This window comes from Temnothorax curvispinosus, unplaced genomic scaffold (assembly GCF_003070985.1).
Source record: "Temnothorax curvispinosus isolate PA1 unplaced genomic scaffold, ASM307098v1 QBEX01017971.1, whole genome shotgun sequence".
Classification (NCBI taxonomy): domain Eukaryota; kingdom Metazoa; phylum Arthropoda; class Insecta; order Hymenoptera; family Formicidae; genus Temnothorax; species Temnothorax curvispinosus.
The window spans coordinates 4,312-23,092 of NW_020227751.1; the positions used below are offsets into that span (position 1 = coordinate 4,312).

Here is an 18,781-nt window from a genome sequence, read left to right on the forward strand (position 1 = left end):
ACCAAATCGATCCGCTACATCACGATATCCTGCACTTTCGTGGCCAAGAAACCATAAATAACTTAAGATATGTTTTTCATTCGTTATTGGTACATATCCTACATGTTCTGTAATTTTTAATTGAATATATAAATATCATTACTATATAAAATAAAATCTACATTATAGTTAATTACTTACTAACAATAAGATTTATAATAAAATACCTTGTAAAAATGTAAAAACGTCTGATATCTCGAAACGTGCAATAAGTTCGTATACTATTGCACGTGATAAGCGAAAATGCATGATAAAATCTCTGTGAATATAACTTGGCTCTTTCTATTTCCAAACGGATAGCAGAAGCTTGCGCTCGTAAGATATGCTTGAATTGCTTAAGGTCGACAGCTCACACTTCGAACAAATGCACGTCTGGGGGCTGCAAGACCTGCACTCGTAAACACAATACGTTGCTGCACTTGCAGACGATGGTCTCCGAACAAGCGGAGTCAAGCGGCAACAAAAAGACCGATAAAGGCCCATCGGGGCCAACTGTTCCGGACGCGGTGATTGCTCACACATCAAGCGTATCGGACGGTAAATCCGTACTGTTATCAACCGCCGTGGCTTTCGTTTATATCGGGGACGGATCCCAAAAGACTTGTCGCGTCCTATTAGATTCGGGATCGCAAATTAACCTAATTTCTCGGGAGTGTCTCAATAGTTAGCTATTGACACCACGTTCCGTGAGCATGTCCATATCCGGAGTAAATGGCACAGCTACGCGTTCTACAGAAGCAGTTCACGTAAAACTACAGTCGCGATTAAATTCGTTTTCCGTTACTCTCGATTGCATAGTAACTAATCGTGTGACCGACAGCGTTCCTGCATTTAACATGAAAAAATCGGCATTTAATCTACCACGAAACATAGAATTTGCCGATCCTAATTTTCACGTCTCTTTGAATATTGACATTCTTGTCGACGCGGAAGTTTTTTGAAGTCTCATTTGCGTGGGGCAAATCAAGGCCTCAGTTAACCATCCAATTCTACAAAAGACGAGGTTCGGTTGGATCTTGGGTGGTCGGACGGGCACGCGCGTTGCGCAACACCAGAGGGTAGTCGTTCTTCACGCTACCATAAGCAACGCCGAATTGCATAATCAGCTCCAACGGTTTTGGCACATGGAGGACATTCCCAACAATTCTAATAATTATACTGTTGAGGAGCAAGCCTGCGAAAGGCACTTTTTGGAGACTGTTAGTCGCGATCCGCAAGGCCGATACGTCGTTAAACTCCCTCTAAAGGAAGGTTGGGCCGACAAGCTCGGATATTCGAGGGAAATTGCATTGAATCGTTTCCGCGCATTGGAAAAGCGTTTTGACCGCGACCCTGCCTTAAAAGGGCTCTATTCCGAATTCATGGAGGAGTACATCGCGTTAGGGCACATGGAGCTAATAAGCGAGCAATCGTCGAATGAACAGTGTGTCTATTATATACCTCACCATTGTGTTTTTAAAGAAACTGCTGAGGGACCTAAGATACGCGTAGTGTTTAACGCCTCGTGTAAAACTGATACCGGATTCTCTCTAAACGATCTCATGCTTGTCGGTCTGGTCGTTCAGCAAGATCTCGCATCCATACTCCTGCGTTTTCGCATTCACAAATTCGTACTTGTGGTTGACATAACAAAAATGTATCGCCAAATACGGCTTCACCCTACTCAAACGTGATTGCACAGAATCTTCTGGCGTAAAGACAATTCAAAGATTGAAGTGTATGAATCAGTGGTCGTCACCTACGGAACCGCTGCGGCCGCCTTCGTGGCTACAAATACGATAAAGCATCATGCAAAGCAACGTGCGCGAGAATATCCTCTTGGTTCACTGTGCGTAAAGCGAAACTTTTATGTTGATGATATGCTCACGGGCGCCGATTCGATCAAAGACGCTCTCGCGATTCGCGATCAGACTATACAGTTACTTAAGGAAGCGTCGTTCGAACTCAGCAAATGGGGATCTAATTGCCCCGAACTGCTAACGGGCGTAAGCTGTCTTGGAGAAAGAGTTGTATCGCTTGATAAGGAAAACAATGTTCGTATTTTGGGCATTCTCTGGGACCAGGATGGCGATTTCTTCCGATTCTCTTATGAACGCAGCCTCGTCTCCGGTCCCGTGACCAAGCGTTCAATATTATCCGACGTATCCCGATTGTTCAACCCGCTAGGTTTGCTAGGCCCCACCATCGTAGTTGCGAAACTCGCATTACAGGATTTCTGGCGATCGGGTCTTGATTGGGATGAGTCAGTGCCTCAGGATACTCACAATGGCTGCAGTTTAAATTACAGCTGCCCAATATCAAGCAGCTACGGATTCCTCGCTGCGTCAGGGGTTGTGCCGACTGTCAGGACATCGAGCTACACGGCTTTTGCGACGCTAGCCAGTGCGCTTACGGTGCATGTGTATACGTTTGCACCAAAGTAGGACAAAATAAGTACAAGTCTGTTTTGCTTTGCTCCAAATCTCGCGTCGCTCCGCTCAAGGCCACGTCCCTTCCACGCCTAGAATTAGCAGCGGCGTTATTGCTTGCCCAATTGATCCATAAAATCAAAGTATCTTTCACCTGTCGAATGTAAAAATTACGTTGTGGTCGGATTCCACCATAGCCTTAAATTGGCTCTCTTCTCCATCACGAAAATGGTTACCATTTGTGGCAAACCATGTCGGGGAAATACAGAGACTAACCGAACCACGTCAATGGCGACACGTTGCGTCATCAGACAATCCTGCCGATGTGTTATCACGAGGACTGCTCCCTAACGAGCTAATACACTCGCACATGTGGTGGCACGGCCCCCCGTTTCTACAACTACCTGGCAATGGCCTAGCAGTGAATTTGTCCTGCTTAACGAGATTCCTGAACAAAGGAAGATTTGCGCCGTTGCTGCACCCCTCTATCCCAGTGTCATCGATGACCTGCTAAACAAGTTTTCCAATCTGAACAAAATTTGTCATATCATTGCCTATTGCCTTAGAGTCTTAACTCCGCGGAATTCTAAGCCGTCAACCCATGCCGTATCACCCAAAAAAATGACTAATTCGTTGAACACAATTTGTAAAGTCATTCAAAAACAATCCTTCACAGATGAATACAACTCTTTAATTAATCACCGCGACATTAGCAAAACTAGTAATCTTCTGTGTCTTTCCCCATTCATGGACGAGAACCGACTAATCCGAGTAGGTAAAAGATTGAAGAATTCCGCACTAGCCTACGACGCCTTTTTGTTTTACGTGGAAGAATCTTCGACCAACTGGGACACGATCGGGGAGTGTCGCGGCAACCAGTCACGGCCGAAGCCGATCGGGGAGCGCCGCGACAACCAGTCATGCACCCAGTGGCCCTTCTAGTCGGGAGGGAGACCCCCCCGCCCCCTGGAAAGGGCGAGGGAGTGCCGGATTCTATGCATGTACATCACAGATAAAAGCCGTTTATTTCCAAAACTAATTCCCCGGGGGCGAAGCCCCCGGGGTACAAGAGTACATAATCAAAGGCACGACTTTAGGCCGCACGCCGGTCTTAGATAATATCATGGACGGGGGACAAGAGGCCCCCCCGCCAGTGGGCCATTGCAAGGCGCACTAGGGGACTAATCCCAGTCGCAGTCATAAATACGGAAATATAAATATCACAGCTTTATGATCCCTGGGCCTATCACAGAGAAGTGGGCGTCAAAAGTTAAAACTGGCCCAGGGACCCGCGTGTGGCATATCGCGTAGGATAAAAATTTGCGCATACGCTTGTCTCGCGGAACACTCACACTCGGATAAAATACAATATAAGGTACGCGGCATTCACTCGCGGAACATAGAGGCCCACACAGATAGATACAAGAAAAATAATAATAAAAATAAGAAGTAGGGTTGTGTGGGGTGATGTGCAACATGGGGTGATGTGCAACGTTTCCGATTCCTGGTCTGCATGTCGACATTTGACAGAACCGCATACTGCCATCTATTTGTGTCAATAGTACCTTGTTTTAGATAAATAACTCGCGAGATGGCACGCACCCTGGTTTGCTATACGAAAAGCGAGTTAAATTTCTCGAGCTCAATGTAATTTTCGCTTTTCACATTCATAGTAATTTCGTGAATTGGTTTTAGTCATCTTATAGGTAAATATTTTTATATTGTTAGTTTTTTAAGTACTTTTGATAATCCAAAGCGATTTTGTGATTTTCTTACGTTGATATTTTGTACGCGGTTTTTGAGGATGCACAGCTTGATGAATCACTTGAGAAGGACCGAAAATGCGGTTGAAACGTTGTGAAATTTAAATATATTTATTATTTGGCCAGTCGGGTCGAACAAAAACGACTTTTGTTTTGTATTTATTTACTGGCGAAGGAAGCTTCTTATTTTGTTCTTACGTTGTGTTGGTGTTACGCCAGTCCGCGCAAAATAGCGTGTTTGGAGTGATGTGCAACACTTTTTTGGGGGTAATGTGCAACACTCATTTTTCGCTAGTTTATCGCTATTTTACGATTGAACATGTGTATATGAAGTGTTTTAATGCATTTTTCAATGTGTTTAGTCATTATGCCACAAAAGTATAAAAATAAGGGTATCACTGTTCCGGTCAATTGCGAGCTAATTTGGGCAGCAATAAAATTGCTGAAAGGCGATCATCCGGTTGCGTTTTTCCTTTCATTATATTAATTTTTAAGCGATAAATAAATAAGAAATCAAATAAAAAATGATTTTTTTTGTGAAATTTCCATTTGTCAAAGGTCGATTACAATACAGTGAAATTTTTTGTTCACCAGATTTTGATTAATTTGTATTTAAGAAGCCCAAATTTAACATTTAAGTCGATTGATGTCGATATTCATGCATTTTTTACTTTAATTTTACCTGTGTTGCACATCACCCCAAGAAAATTTGAAAATGCTAAAACAGACGTTTTTTTGAAAACTTGAAAAATTTTTAGAAAAAATTTTAAATTTTGAAAATCTAATCACGCAGAGAGAGAGAGAGAGAATTGTAGTATTTTCCTTCCTCTACATTATACAGCCATGATATATTCAAGAATTTGATTTTTGGATATGTTTTCCGAGCAACGAGTGAACGTGTTGCACATCACCCCACACAACCCTAGAAGAGAATACAAAATAAGGGAAAAATAAGATAAAAAGTACAAAAGTGCGAAAATATATAAATAAGAAGAAAAAGAGTAGAAAAGAAGAAGACACACAGAAGAATATCGTGGGCATGACATCGAACTATTTACAATATAAATTATGTGGCCTTCGTGGCCACTTAATGTGTAAAATAATAAATTACGCGACACTCATTCTCGTAACACATAGGATCACCAAGGACTGAAAAAAGAAGATAACTAGCGCCGCTCTTATTCGCTGGTGGGCCAGCGCCGGCGAATCGCGCGGAGCGGAGTGGCCGGCACCCCATCAGCGGAAGGACGCGGAGGAGCGGCGTACTAACGCACGCCGGACACATTTTCCACGTAGATGTCTCTTGACCAGCGAATGGTATCCGAGACAATGAGACGGCGCATTATGGTCGCGTATGCGCTGTCCACGCGCAGCAATCTCAGCACCCCCTCATTAGTCGGATCCCAAAAGCCGAGGGCGCCAACGACGAAGGCCGTCACGACCACACGGTACCCCTTGCGCTGGAGCGCCTCAGCAAGGAGTGAATACTTGGCAAGTTTCCTCTTCCTTGCGTCTTTGAACGCCTGCCAACGGTTCTCAAAGGGCACCGTCACGTCGCAAATGACGACACTCTTGGAGGGCTCGTGCCTGATCACAAGATCAGGTTGTAGCCCCTCAAGTTTCCCCTCGACGTCCTCGACCCGCTGGTTCACCCGTTTATCTCCCGGAAGCCAACAAGCTTTCCAGAGACGGTGCAGGACGGCGTCGTGCCTCAGCTGTATGGCGGCCGAGTGGACGCCGCAATGATTTAAAACATGGAGAAGGGTCTCGGCTGCCCCCCCGCAACGCCGACACCTTTTGTCCGGCTCCCCCCAACGGCGTGCACCATTAGGAGGGAGGACATCCAACTTGGCGCGATGGATAAAGCGCCAGTCGGTGAAGCGGGGGAAGCTGCCATTACGGGCGAAGTGATTGCTCGCCCTCGCCCGCAACGACACCTCGAACACCTTCCCCTTCCCCTTCGGGCTTGCTTAACAGCCGGTCTGTATAATACTCTATCACAGCTGAGCGCAAGCGATGTACCACCTGGGAGCTAGCTCCTGGTGGCATTTTCACCGTCGCGCCCCTGGCACCCCGGCATACCACCATCATCTTCTCGGTAGCCGCACACCACTCCCACCGGAGCGACAATCTCTCGGATTGTCTCCGCGCGGCATTCCGAGCCCTCGACCACAGCGAGCGCTCCCCGCCGTCTCGCATCCGACCCTCGAGCGAACCCGAGAGGAAAGACGCGAGCTTCTCGTTACTGGGAGGATGACCGATACGCCTCGCTACAACCCCACGCAGCGACACCCACGCGAGCCCCCTTTTTTTTTTTTTTTTTAACGTGAGGAAATCTACTGCTAGGTTCCCGGGCAAGCCCGGTATATGGCCCAGCAGCCCCCTCTGGTATTGGAGGGGGAAGACCCCCCCCGCCCGCCGGGGAGAGGACGAGGGGAGTGTGGGATTCCACGCACGCTGCATTCGATAAAGTGCAGCGCGCGCAGCCTACCCACTAAAACCTTACGGGTGTCCTTACCTGCGCCATTGTTGAGGGCGCCCGGGAACATTTACTATTGCTATCCGGGTCGCCCTTGGCGCCGAGCCAATGATGGCTCCCTTCCTTGAGTTGTTAGCTCGTGGCTCTGGAAGCCTATTTATCTGTTGTTATAACAGGGTGGGGACACCATCCACTCTGTCATTCCTCTCATTGTTGTGAGAGTATATGTTCGACGCTCCGGATTCCCCGCCGGAAGCGCCGAATCTCTCCTCCTCCGAGCATCCCTCTCGTCGGGGAGGAAGGGCTGGGAGGTACTGATCAGCTCTCGTGCGGTGCCGCGACTGTTCGTCCTACGGCAACGACCGGGCGAACAAATGGACGTTATGTCTTTCTAACGGTCCGCGATATCTATGTTGAAGGGCATTCACCGGACCCGGGGGAGGGTTTCTCTCCCCCCGGCGAATCCTCTCGGCCTCTTCTTTGAAGGACATTACCTGGCCGCAAAAGGCCAGGAATGCCCTCCATTTCTCTTCATTGTCGACGATCGCAGCCACGACCGCCGACAGGGACAAGTCGTCCCCAACACTCCCTTTTAAGACACGGCGCTGCACATCCCACGCCGGACAGAATTCCAGCTTGTGCTGCGCCGTGTCCCTCTCCGCATTGCAGTGGTGGCACCTATTGGTGGCCTCTTTCCCAATGCGACGCAGGTACTCATCGAAGCAGCCGTGCCCGGTGAGCACCTGCGTCGCATGATATAATAACCCGCATCGCCGTCTACCCAGCCACTCGTCCAGGCAAGGTTGGATGGCGTCGACGGTCCTTCTCCCGGCTAAAGTGGGATGCGGAGATATTCCTGCCACTTTCTCCGCAGGACCGTCGCTTCTTGGAGCCTAATGGCTTGGCGTGCCCTATCCGGAATTGGTCCCCCCCGGGCTCTCAACTCCTTCATTCGCTGATGCGTGTCGGCTCGCTGCCTTGCAGCTAGCTCCATGGGGGGAGTCCGGACAGGACAGTCGCCGCCGCGTGTAACACTGTGCAATATGCTCGTGACACTCTTAAGGCTACAGGCCTCTGCATCTGACGCAGGAGCATCTTGATGCGCCTGGAGCCCTCCGCCTTTGATGCCCAAACAGGGGCGCCATAGAGTGCCACGGCGTGCACAGTTGCGGCATACAGCCGGCGAGCACGTCCGCTCGCCCCTCCTAGGTTTGGCATAAGTCTTGCCAGACCGTCTGCCACACCCTTAACTCGGGGAGCCAGGCGAGCGAAGTGCTCGCCAAAGCTCCAAGTTCCATCCAACCAGAGGCCCAGAAGTTTTATCTGAGCCCCCACGGGGATGCGGGTTTTTTCTACTGTGATGTAAACTCCGGGCGGATTCCCCACGGCGCGGCGGTCGTAAAAGTACGCCGCCTGCGTTTTTTGGGGGGCCACCCGGAGGCCCACCTTCTTCATCGAGGCCACCACGGCCGCCACCGCGACATTGGCGATGTTCCTGGCCTCCTCCCAATCGTCCCCCTTTACCCCCAGGAAAATATCATCAGCGAAGCCGCTGAGCCAACATCCCGGGGGCAGAGTGGTGCGGAGAACTGCGTCGAAGCCCAGGTTCCATAATAGGGGGCCAAGTACTGACCCCTGTGGAATCCCGCGAACAACCAACCTCACCCTCACTATACCGTCTCGATCGGTATAGACCGAGGTATAGACCAATCTCCTGTCCCGGAGATAGTCAAACACTACGGCGATCAAATAGGGGGGAACGTCATGACGAACCAACGCCCCCCTTATGACCGGCCAGGGCAGGGAGTTGAAGGCATTGGCGACATCAAACGATACGCCAAGCGTCACCCTGCCCTCCTCCGCCGCGGCTTCCGAGAGGGCCATGATGTGCTCAATAGCATCCACCGTCGAGCGGCCTCTCCGGAAACCGTACTGGTCCGGCGATAGGTCCGGACCAGTCCGAGACAGGTGCCGGACGATTCGGTCGGCGATGATTTTCTCAAATAGTTTGCCGACCTCGTCCAGCAGACAGATTGGTTTATACGCCGAGGGTGAGTCGGCGGGCTTCCCCGCTTTGGGGAGGAGAACCAATTTCGCCACCTTCCATTCTTGGGGAAACCGGCCTTCCTTAAGGCATCTGGAGTATAGTTCTCTCAGATGTTCGGCCAGTTTCCCCGTGACCAAGGACCAAACTTTGCCTGGGATTCCGTCCGGCCCTGGAGCCTTCCCTGCCAGGAGACGTTTGGCAGCCTCCTTCATTTTTTCCATCGAGACCCCGAGCTCATCGTCCCACTCTACTGTTGGTGAAGCGGGACCGCCGAACGCCCTCTCTGCCGGGTCATCCGGGAAGAGGGCGTCGACGACTCTCTCCAGTAGCTCGGGGTCCATGCTTTCCGTGGTTGGAGGCGCCCATGGTCTGAGTTTGTTCAGAACCATCTGATATGGACGCCCCCACGGATCCTGATCCAGGGCACGGAGCATTTCCTCCCAGGCACGGTCCTTGGCCACCCGAATGGCCTTGGAGAGGGCCCGCTTGGCAAAGCGGTAACCCTTCCCAGCCTCCACCATCCTGTCTGGCTGTCGGCTTCTTCTCGCCCTCAGCCACACCCGCCTGGACGGAGGAGCGCCTCAATTCGGCGATCTCCTGATCACCAGTACATAGCTTTTCGCGGGCTGGTCTTGCATCGGGGCATCCCGACGTCGCACGCTGTGGTTACGATGCCCCGAATCCACCTCGCCGCTTCACGTCCTCAGATTGGACGAGAACGTCGTCCGCCCATAGGGAAGTCTGGATCGAGGCTCGAAACTTGTCCTGATCCATCTTCCTCAGGGCCCATCTTGGGAATCGTCGCGGCAATTCCCGGCGGCGAGCCCAGACTTCCGGGGGGGTGACCGATATGTCCATTTCCACATACCTGTGGTCGGACATGGTCTCAGTCTCATCAGCCACCCTCCATCTCGTGATCCGGCGCGCGGCGTAGGGACTGGTCCACGTGATATCCACGATGGAGCCCCCCCAGCGCCGCACGCAGGTCTGCGTGGTCCCGGAGTTAACGATGCATAGTCCGAGACCCGCCGCCCATCTCTCAAATATTTTGCCCCTGGCATCCGTGACCGGGGACCCCCACAGCGCAGATTTGGCGTTGAAGTCCCCGGCCACCACCACTGGTTCGGGCAGAATTTTTGTGACGCAGTCCCAAAGCCTGCCCAAATACTCGTTGAATTGAGCAGAGCTAATATTGGGAGATACGTACACCGCCACTTGATATGACCCAGTGATATGACCCCACTTGACGGCTACGAACCCGTCACCCGTCTCAATACGAGTACAGGCGACGGGTTCAGCCGTCTGCCTCCATGTGATAGCCACCGAGCCGCGCCGATCGACCGCCCAGCACGGGTGGTCTCGCGGTACGCGGTACGGCTCGGCAGCAATCCCCAGGCCACCGCCGCACTCGGCCATCGCCTGTAAAAACAGGTCCTGGGCAGCGCGACAGTGATTAAGGTTGGCCTGGAGAATTTTCTGGGACATTGTAGTCGCTGTTTAGACTAGAGGCCTCCCTCCTCTTTCTTCCCGTTGTCTTCACCCTCCACATTAGTGGGGGGAGGCGGGTTGTTCAGCAACGGCACCAACTGGAACGTTTGTTCCTGCCCCACTAGTTGGACCGGGGGCGGCCTATCCTGTATTGGCAGGGTCTGCGACGGCCCCGAGACATCCGATCCCTTGTCCATAGGAGCTATCATCCGGGTCTTTCTGGATCTCTGGGGGTTTCGGGGGTTCCTCCCCGTTTCCGTTGAGGGCCTCATCTGCGGCCCTTTTCTTTGGTGCCTTTCCCAAGGGGGTTTTGAATATCCCAATTTCCATACTCGTTATCGTCGGGAGACTACCCGTTCGCGGTAGGTGGCAATCATCCCCCAATTCCGGTTCGGTTTCCATCCTTTCACCCCCCTGACTATTTTTTTTCGGGGGGATTTGTGTGCCAACCATCGGCCTTCTACCAGATCTTATCTTCTTTCTGACCTGAGAGCAGGCCTTGCTACCGGCGCGATGGTTAGCTTTCTTACCAGCGTCCGAGCACACCGGGCATTTAGGAGGGGCTGCACAGTCCTTCGCCCGATGGCCTCCTTCGCCGCACCGGTAGCACCTGTCGCTGCGATCGGCTACATTCGGGCAGTTGGCCTTGACATGTCCCCCTTCCAAGCATTTAAAGCATTGAAGGGGGCGTGCGTCCAAGGGCCGCACCCGTGAGTCAAACCAACCGACTCTGATCTTGCCCTTACTGGCGATAGCATTGGCTGCCGCCAAGGGACATTTAAGCCACGCCGTCCTCAGTCCATTGGGTCCCACTCTAAAGGGGCCAATCTGGACCTTCTCCGGTTGGCACCCTCCGGCTTCGGCGACAGCCTCAGCCAACTCCTCGCCGGTAATTGAGTCATCGATGTCCATGACTCTGATTTCTCCAGTTTTAATCGGCCTGGACACGATGACTCCCTCACGACCATTAAATAGGGCCGACATGCGAGCCGCGAGTGCATCAGCCTTCGCGGCGCCGTCAGCTCCAGGGATCTCGATGAGAATGGCACCTGTTTGAGCTTTTCTGCTCTTTAAGCCGCCCTCGATTCCTAATTCCCCGAGGGGAATCATTCTCCTAGCTTCTTTCAATAAGGCCTCGTAGTCCCCCCCAATACTGGTGAGGGTGACCGCCGCTGTTCTGGGGGATTTGCTTTTTGCCTTCCTCTCAGAAATGCTAGGCATTTTATTGCCCGGAGTCCTCGGTGTTGGTGCCGATTTGTTGGGTCCCCCTCCTCCTTTTTGGTTCCTACCAGTCGGCATCGTGCCCGGTGCTTGTTTATCCGGTTTCTTCCCGCGTTTGGTTACCATGGCGTATAAACTAGGACCTGCCTGCTCAATGGCTTTTTGCGTCCCGGCATATGTTTCTTTGTCCGTAGGTTCACCACCGTTCCTCCCTTTTTTATTGTCAGTCGCCTTTTTCTTATTCTTCCGTTTAGTATTACCGCTGTTAGACGGTTTAGCCGGAGGATTGGAGCTGCTCTTCTTACCAGAGGTGCTAGCCTTCTCTGCTGCTGTCTTGGTCTTGTTGTCTTTGTTAAGGCTATTAAATTTTCCCATAATAGGTGCCAATAACATTTCCACCCTGTTGGATAGTCGGTGTGGCTTACGAAATGGAAGCAATTTTGAATTCGCGTCCTATCACTCCATTAAGTTTGGACCCTAATGACATAAATTATTTAAGTCCCGGGCACTTTCTGGTCGGGGCACCGTTGAATAGTTTTCCTGCTTTGGATTTAAATGATATAAATGTAAACAAGTTATTGCGTTGGCAAGTAATTGAGCAAATGCGTCAGCACTTTTGGCACAGGTGGAGCTACGAGTATCTCAACACCCTGCAGCAGAGGAACAAGTGGAAGATTTTCAAGGGTCAGCAGCTAATGACGGGGCAATTGGTCATAATAAAACAGCAAGCAACAGCACCACTGCAATGGCCCATCAGACGGGTCCAGGAGATACACACCGGATCCGACGGCATAGCGCGCTCGGCCACTGTCAAAACGAGCAAGGGCTCTTATGTTAGGCCTCTCGCTAAATTGGGCATACTACCGGCGTAACCACCAAATTCTCAATTCCTCCCATTTCATTGTAAAACTTTATCGACTTAATCGCACATTTTCTTTTATTGTTTTATCGTTCTTAAGTGTCATTTTATCTTTAAGTGTAACCCATTAATTCGTTCAATATATTTAGATTTAAGTACTGCATACTTAAGGTGATCCTAAAGCCGTGATCCTAGCCAGTTTTTTTCAGTTTTTTTCTTAGCACTGATCTTTTAATTGGTTTTATAGAAATGCAAAATTCTTGTCTAGAATTAAAGTACGCATCAAAATCTAGGTTATGGTGGTCGAATTTATATCGAAAACGAAAAAAAATTAATATTTTTTGTTATACGTGACGACCACCACATATAAATTCGACCACCATGACCTAGATTTTGATGCGTACGTTTTAATTCTAGACAAGAATTTTGCATTTCTATAAAGCCAATTAAAAGATTAGTGCTAAGAAAAAAACTAAAAAAAATCGGCTAGGATCACGGCTTTAGGATCACCTTAATCGTTAGTACAAATTATTTAGTCATTTATTTTAAGCTCGCACAAAATTAGATCCGATACATCTTCTCAACTTGTGGATTGATCGCGCGTTGACATTCGTTTAAACATTGTGTCCATCCAGCATAACACGTTGAAGGCGAACCCTTCAAGGGGGCGGCGTTGTTAAGTAATCGTCATCAACAATGTATCTGTTGTGTATTCAAACCACATGATCTTCCGCGTTCCGCGGTCCTTTCGCGATGACTCAATGCGCTGCGACTAACGACCAACCAATCCCGTGCGCTTTCCTATCATCGCTCAGCCAATCTCGCGCGGTCTCAGCCTCCCCTCCGCTTGCGTGTACGTGCGGGATCAGTAGCGGTCTGTTCCAACGTGTGACGAGCACATTCCTCTCGACGGGTAAAAGTAAAGATTCTTTTGTGAGATTTCCATATCGAACAACATTGTAAGTTCGGTAGTGGTGCTAGCGACGAAAGGTGCAATAAATCAATTAAACTCAAAGACGCGTTGTCTTGACCACGCCGTTCCCGAAGAACACATCGGTGTCACGTCTGACGGTATAATCACCGCTATATTCCAGCCGCATAAATTTTTCGATTTCCATCTCTATTGCACAGCACCTGAAAACAATATAAGAATAAATAATTACACCTTAACCTAACTGTCACAACAATCACTCAGCTAATGCGAGCACGCGTTCTTAAAGTAGTAGACACAAGCCTAGAGAACATGGCTGCCTTAAGGCCTCTTTTCAAGCTTAAGCCCTATTTTCATGAATTACACTATAAACTTTTTGGACAATTGCTTGTTAAAGCTCCCCAGAATCACTAAAATTAATCGTCAATGAATATTACAAGCTTTATGAGATCCTTTATGCAATATAAATTCAATTCAACACACGAATAAATACATGTTCCATAAGAATAAACTCAGAAAATTAAAATAAAATATAAATAAATAAATTAAAAACAGATCATTTATAAAAACATAACCTTTTGGGCCTGAAGAATATTATCACGCTAAAATAATAATTATCTTACTAACATTTCTCAAACATGATTGTTATAAACAATTTAATTATATTATTAACCAACCTAGCTAATGTGACTGATGGAACTATCACAAAAAGTCAAACAACTTTTGATTATAAACCATTGTTGGATCTTTCAAAATAAACTAATTAACAATAAAATTTATCATAAAAATATTATTAAAGATGATGAATAAAATCACTGCAGACACTCAGCAGAGCATGTCAAGTAACCTCACAAAAACCCTTACATCATATCTCTTCTTAATTCCGAGATATAATTAAAAATTACAGAAATCCATAAAACACAGAAATTTTAAACAACCTAAAATAATGTCCTTAATTGTCTGAACACAACAAAAAAAACCTCATCTTTTTATCTCTTACCGTCCTCGAGTTATAAATTATTAAAATTTCACATCCGCCATTTTGAATTTCCTACCCTTTAGACTTACAAAGACCAAATCACTTTTACATTAATATTTTAGTCTTTTATTCATTTTAAAGCTGAAAAATTTCATTTTTAAACAAAAATTTTAACACTTAATTATTATGATAAAAATGGAATCTCTTATACTCCTAAACACCAGTAACGTTAACGCCGATTTTCTATTTAAATTAATTAAACTAATAAACGAGATTGAAATTGAACATTCACTCCATGAAAGACGAGGATAGTTTAATACCAGTTCACAAGGTGTAAGACAAGGATAGCCATAATAAATTCTTAATAAATTAAAATAAAATAAAAAACGAATAGTTTGAAATGAGAACAATATAAATGTGTATAAGGAATAATCACTACAACCGATCAATAGAAAAACATTTACTATATAGTTATTTAATTTTGCAACTTACTTTTCTGGCAACCCAGATCGAACCGTTTGCATAATTATAAAAACCCGTTTCGGTAAATACAAATTTTGGCCGCGCACGTAAATTCTGCATTAGTACATCTACGAAAAATGATAATAACTTTTATTTCTGCAATTGTTTATTTACGAAATATTTATAACAATAAAATAACGAATGCTCATAAACGAGATGATATTAGAAATTCAAAACCTCTTAAACAAAGAGAACATAACAATATCAATACGCGAATTAAAGAGTACCAATTTATTTAATTAATAATTTGTTATTAACAAACACGTATATTAACAATAAAATTTTTCAATGCTATATTATACCTTAGTAAAAGTCCTACAATATATTTCCTATACACTCCTATCAAATTCCCAACCATTCATGAGATATAAAAATAATAAGAATCTTAATATTATATATATATATATATATGTACAATTTAATTTCATTGATTTCCTGTACTAATGAGAATGCTGACCATTTCTATCTGCACAATATATTATTAATCTGATATTAGAATCATTATTAACACCGCTAACATCACTTTTATCAATATTACTATTAACATATATATATATACTTACCAAAATTAATATAAATATCGAGCGTCAAGCGCCGAAGCGTTACTCACGAACCTGAGAAAGATAAAATTGTATTATGCGTAGCATAAGGAACACGAATCCAAGCGAGATGCGAGTATTGTACAATCTGAAAGAGAGAAAGAGAGATTCAGATATACTATAGTAACTGTTAGACGAAGAGAGCAATATCTTTTATACTTTAGGCATACTAATAATGATCTTAATTGTACTATTGAATTATTCTATCCTATGTAAAGTATGTTTGAAGAAACTTAAATAATATTCAACATATATTTGTACATTTTAAAATCAAAATATTGAAGATTTCTTATTTTCCTTTTTGATAGAAATCATATTGAAATTTCATAATGAAAGTAGGTATCGCTCTCAAGACAAATCGCTGTTAGACTAGAGAATAAAATAGAGTTCAGATGAGTCACCTGCATGACTCATTCGAGTGAATCTAGTCTTCGCATAGACCATATATGGACATGTCGAAGCAGAGCGCAACGCATGACCATATAAGGTAATGAATTTCAAGACACCACCCTATGACTCATTGCTAGCAAGCGAGCCACACCACTAGAAGTAGACTCACATCCGCTAGACAACGCCTTATGACTCATTGTAACGAGGTGCGGTCACCTCCCACTACCGTTTCCAAAATTGTATAAAAGCGGAATCTTTCACTCTCTCGACGGAGAGTGTGGAACGAGCCAGGAAATAAAGGAAAGGTCACATATCTTATACTTGTTCCATCCTCCCACATAACCCACTTGTATCGTAAAAATTCTACAATAAATATCATACTCTTTTATATCAAAAGAAAGATAAAGATTATTGAATTACCTACCTTCGACGGACCCAAGGAGCCATAATCTACATCGCCGACCAACAGCTAATTATCCTGGGGTTTTACCTCCTTAACTGCAAGAAGAACCCATAAAATTTGATTTCGACGGAGACGTTCTGCCGGATCGAGCCACCTCGCATCACCCAGGACGTCACACCGGTGAAAACGCGCGGAGGGCTATCCAGCCCACAGCTTCTCTCTCGGCCGACAATTCCGCAGGAGAAGAATTAACAATTTCTATAATTTTCTGTATGTCAGATTTAGTTAAAGATAAATTATCATATAATTGAGCAACTAATTGTTTAATTGCTACGTCTAATTTTTTAAGAAATGACGGAATATTTTGTAATGTATCTTGTAATGTATCTCTTACATTGTCTGATAAGGATTTAAGCCAAATCTACAATGTGCTCTTTGCTTTCTGTTTTCTGCTCTTAACCTCTTTACGACTATATATCTCGTATTTCGCAATTCCGTCGCATAACGTGATGTTTCTTAATTTAATTAATTGTTTCTTCTGAAATTCGTCAATTTTTATCTTGGACGACAGAGAACAAAAAACATATCGCGTTCCTCTCACGGAATTGCGAAATACGAGATAGTCGCAAAGAGATTAAGAGCAGAAAACAGGAAGCAAAGAATACATTGTAGATCAGGCTTTAGTCTCACAGCAAAATGTTGTATCTGGATTAAATTTAGAGCTATTTATCTCTATTGTGTGTATAGTTGGAACATTTTCAAATTTTTTTTACAGATGTTTAACGATGCACCCCGAAAACTGCATCGTTCCGGCCTAACCTGCCGAGACCGCCCGGCCGACCACCCGCAGGGCGAAGAACGGGCACGATGTGCCCACTTTATTTTTAATTTCATGTAACGTTAGGAAGTCCGCGAACGGACTTACCGCGGCAACCGCCTTGACGCTCCGAGCGGTGCCGAAGGCAACCGAAGACAGCCGAACTCAATCGCGGCATCGGAACGCCGTAATCCCCGACCGTTCCGCCGCACCGCCCCGGCGCTTGCGATTGCCGTCGCTACCCCCGCCACTCCGTAACGCCGTCGCGACGGGTATATAAACGAGCATCGTTAACGCTACTTTACGATTTCCTGATCACCCGTCTCACCAACCGCACCGATCCTGAATTCACGCATCGATCTATCCATCGCTAGTCTGAACAAGGGTAGAGAGCCTTTGGCATACTCTGCCTTCGTCGAGTGTGTCTTGATAGACGACCAGCTTTCTTTTCCACGAGACTACCCGAACGGGGGCAGAGCGCTTCTCTGTCTCCACCGAGCGCTTCTTGCCGGGTACCACCTCGCCTCCAAACGCTTGCAGCCTCCACCGAGCGCTTCTCGGTGGTTGGACTCGCGCCTTTCTTCCTCGATCTAGCCACTCGTAGCCTGCCACCGGGGGTAGAGTCTGCGTACTCTGCCTCCACCGAGCGCTTCTCGGTGGCCGGACTCGCGCTAGACCGATCCTTCTGCCACCGGGCGAAATCTTTGCGATTATCACCACCGCGTCCACGCTTCGCGCTATTTCCGCGATTTAATCGCCGCGTCCGCGCTTCGCGCCATTTCGGTGCGCCCCGCTTCGCGACACCGGGAGCACCGGCTCCGCCCAAGAAACTCTGTAACGCGGTCCGACACTCGAGCCTTTGTAAATATCCCGCGCCGTCACTCCATTGTATAAATCGTTGTATATATTTTAGCGGAAATCTTTGTTTTTACCGTTCCGTCCGCGATTTCAGCCTGTATCTAAAACCGCGACGCTTGTACATACTTTCACTTAGAATAAAATAAATCTTTGTTAATTTGTCCAGAAAATTGAGTCGTATGTCTTTCCTCCGCGCCTACTCCGAACCCTGACCAGCCGCGAGCGAATCCGCGTTTCGGAAGCTAGGTTGTTTCAGATGCATCAAATCCATGAGTTGAAATGTGTTTTTTAAAACTGTCTTTTCTTTGGGCAATGGATTGCGATGGCCCTCGCGGGTGTTGACGCAATGTGATTTCTGCCCAGTGCTCTGAATGTCAACGTGAAGAAATTCAAGCAAGCGCGGGTAAACGGCGGTAGTAACTATAACTCTCTTAAGGGGAGCTAACGGGGTTCAGGCGACTCGGGAGCACGCCCTGGGCTCTCGGCCGGTTTTGACCGGCGCCAGCGGGTTTCATTCCCGTCAGGGTAATTAACGGGAGCACACCCTGGGCTCCCGGCCGGTATCGGTGCCAGCGGGTTTATTCCCGTCAGGGCAACACAGCTGGTTGCGGGCTAGCAACCCCTGCTTATTATTAAATCGCTGGTAAAAACGTAGATGAAGCCTCGGACGACGGGGAACAAGGCCCCATTCCCCTGGAGCACGGCCAGGGGGCTATACGAAGACAACCAAGGCAGGAAACAGAGGTCTGTGAACTATCGCTCCCCTTCAGTCGATGCGAGAATTGCGCTGCAGCTGGAGTGGGCGAGTATATGGCTCTCACTGTTAGAGATGAGGCCCGGCATATGGAGGAATCGCATCCTCACCTGAACATCAGGTACAAATGCAAATAGTGTGGCAAGTCGTATGCGTCGTATCGTGCGACCGCATGCTACCTTCCAAAATGCCCAGCAGCCAGGGCAAATGAGGGGCAAGGAACC

The 18,781-nt window shown here is 47.2% G+C and overlaps 1 protein-coding gene across 1 annotated transcript; it reads right to left on the reverse strand.

The window, feature by feature from the left end:
- Window positions 1-9,402: 9,402 nt before the first annotated feature.
- On the reverse strand, window positions 9,403-10,221 carry LOC112468002. The gene has a single exon (XM_025036990.1). The coding sequence runs from the start codon at window positions 10,219-10,221 to the stop codon at window positions 9,403-9,405; it is 819 nt and encodes a 272-aa protein (XP_024892758.1).
- Between the last annotated feature and the right edge of the window lie 8,560 nt (window positions 10,222-18,781).